General features: G+C 53.8%; 2 protein-coding genes across 2 annotated transcripts in view; both read right to left on the bottom strand.

The window, feature by feature from the left end:
* H310_08482 (hypothetical protein) overlaps window positions 1-234 on the bottom strand; it is a gene marked incomplete at both ends in the record, with an annotated part of 4,744 nt that extends 4,510 nt beyond the window's left edge. The window contains one exon of the mRNA XM_008874215.1: window positions 23-234. Coding sequence (XP_008872437.1) covers window positions 23-234 — 212 coding nt within the window. The remainder of the gene's footprint in view (window positions 1-22) is intronic.
* A 1,055-nt stretch (window positions 235-1,289) lies between these two features.
* H310_08481 (hypothetical protein) lies at window positions 1,290-1,977 on the bottom strand. Its single transcript, XM_008874214.1, has one exon. The coding sequence runs from the start codon at window positions 1,957-1,959 to the stop codon at window positions 1,453-1,455; it is 507 nt and encodes a 168-aa protein (XP_008872436.1). The 5' UTR covers window positions 1,960-1,977; the 3' UTR covers window positions 1,290-1,452.
* Between the last annotated feature and the right edge of the window lie 425 nt (window positions 1,978-2,402).

The following is a 2,402-nucleotide window of genomic DNA, read 5'->3' as shown; positions in this document are numbered from 1 at the left end:
GATGGCCACCATGAACGCGTACAAAGACACGAGTGCAAGCGTCAAGAAGAGAAAGCCAAGGACGATCCGCACGCGTAGTGGCAGGTTTTCAAACGTGTTGTTTTCGACGTAGCCTGCCTTCTCGAGCTCGGATTCAAGGTCATCATCGAACGAATTGCGCGTGTCGTGGTGGGGGTAGCCACCACTCGAGTGGGCGGTCGCGGGCCACGACAGGATCGGATCTCGCGGCGTCATCGGGAACGCCTCGATGATCGCTGAACAGTAGCGACTTCGAAAGTAGTTCTCTCGAGTTGCGTGGCCAAGATATGTCCAGCTTGAACGATCGTGCCGGTGTCGTGTGGATGAGCTGTCGCCGGTGGCGTATCAGGGTGAGGCAACTGAGATTCGCGGGTCCAGATCGAAGATATTTTTAATGCTTTTGAAATACGAATCGAGTCGTATCAAACGTATTTAGAAAGAATTTAAAATCCGCCGCAAACTACGTCGAGACAATCTATCGGCCACACCCTGGCGGCCCACGTGTGTGCCACGTGCGAGGCGACGAACTGTGCATAGTAAGGCTGTGGCGCGCACAGGCCTGCGATATGACCGAAACACATCACGCTGGCCCCAACACGGAGCCCAGCACAAGCTAACGTTCATCTGGAGCTTCAGGACATCACGTGAACAGGGCTGCGATTCGCGTTGGACTTTAAATGCTCTTTGGTGCCATCCAGCGACGACCGATGGTGCTGAAGAGGTCTCCAAAGCCATGCACCGTCGCTGCGTTGGTTGGACGGAATTATTACCGACGCTAGACAATGTAGGGACAATGGGCAGGTCAAGAAAGTGGACGCACCGCATCGAGTTGCCGCCCGATTCAAGCGTGTAATCACACTTCTCCGCTTGACAAGGCTTGGGGGGCGAGTGATGTGTGTTCGCAACCTGGCAGCAGCATGTCCACACCAACAAACTCGAAACGGCATGACAATTTCGTCTTCCCGAACATGAACTGGTGCAGACGTCCATCGTACTTGGGGCAAGGCCGCTAGAGTACAACAGAATTGACGATGTGCTCATGGGCGAGATACCGCCAGAAGTGTAGACGGAAGCGCCATGGCAGGAAAGAGACCGGGAAAGCCGCAATCCACCTCAGAGCCCCGTGGCCCTTTCACAAGATCATGGGCGCCTCCCCGTCCCGACCAAAAGGTTGAATGCGATCGCGCGAAGCACTGAAGTCGACGCGCCAACAGCGGCCCATATCCGCACCGTACAGCCGGGTGGCGTGGCACTGGCATCTCTGAAAGTTAGACGAATGTGCGTGTTTATGGCGAATCGAATCGCCTCGGACGCATGGAAGCAGACAAGAAGACCTGGCGCAGCTCCCTTTCCTCAACAAGATTGCTCATGCGGTTGCATGGCGGTTGATGTGCATTGTGCCATGTTACAGTCGTCTATGGAGGTGGGACTGAGTTAGTCGAGCTTGGAACGACGGCGGCGGAGGGAGGCGTTGGTCGCTTCGGCGCTGCCTTTAGGCGAAGAGGGCGGCACGGCTGCAGGAGCTCGTGCAATGGAAGATGGTCGTGACGATGTCAGGACCACGACACCGACAATGAGCAGTGCCAAACCCGAGCCAAGAAGCCATGTTGTCGGGAGACCCTTGGGCTCGTAGATCAACGTTTTCGTGCCATCCACTCCAATCTGATAGACGGAAACAAGTGACAGTTCCTTCGTACTAGCGTCTTCTTGGACGTTGATGTCAAACGCGCCTTTGTTCGACGTGATGCGCCACTGCGACTTGGAGTCGTCCGTTGCATGGAGTTGCTTGGCCGACTCAATCTGAAACGGGACGGCCGGCTTGAAGTGCTCATTCAGTGTTTTCGCAGAGACAATCGTTACTGCGGTAGCATCAGGAACAGAAGCGGCGCCGCCGCAGAGCACGGCCAGCGCCACGCACACGTGGACGAGAAATCGCGACATCGTCACAGCGAAAGGTTGTGAAAAATGATATTGTTCTGTCGCATTCGATCAAATATGTATTTATACAGGTTACCCTCCAAATTTTGCGTTGAAAATCGAGATTAAATTATGGCCAGATTACGATATATTAAAGACTAAAAAAAGCGTTGAGCGTAATAATATTGTGGTGAACCAAACGATCTTCCATCGCCGCCATGCCGCCCATCCCAGCACAGAGGCAACGTCAGCGACATGGAACCTGTCTGTCGTGAGCAGGAATGGAATTTGCTCGGAGGTTTGAATGGACGAAGCAGCGCCACCCCATCTCTGCATGTGAAGCACGGTCAAGATGGCCGTAGAATCCAATTGTAACGTGACGGATCCATGATTTGCCGATTGTGTCCTCCGTTCAATTGACCACATCTCCTTCATTTTTTGAGAACTCGACACAAAAGTTACCTTCT

This window comes from Aphanomyces invadans (assembly GCF_000520115.1).
Source record: "Aphanomyces invadans strain NJM9701 unplaced genomic scaffold supercont1.17, whole genome shotgun sequence".
In the NCBI taxonomy this organism is placed as follows: Eukaryota; Oomycota; class Saprolegniomycetes; order Saprolegniales; family Verrucalvaceae; genus Aphanomyces; species Aphanomyces invadans.
Note: the sequence above shows the minus strand (reverse complement) of the source record. Positions and strands in the feature narration are given on the sequence as shown.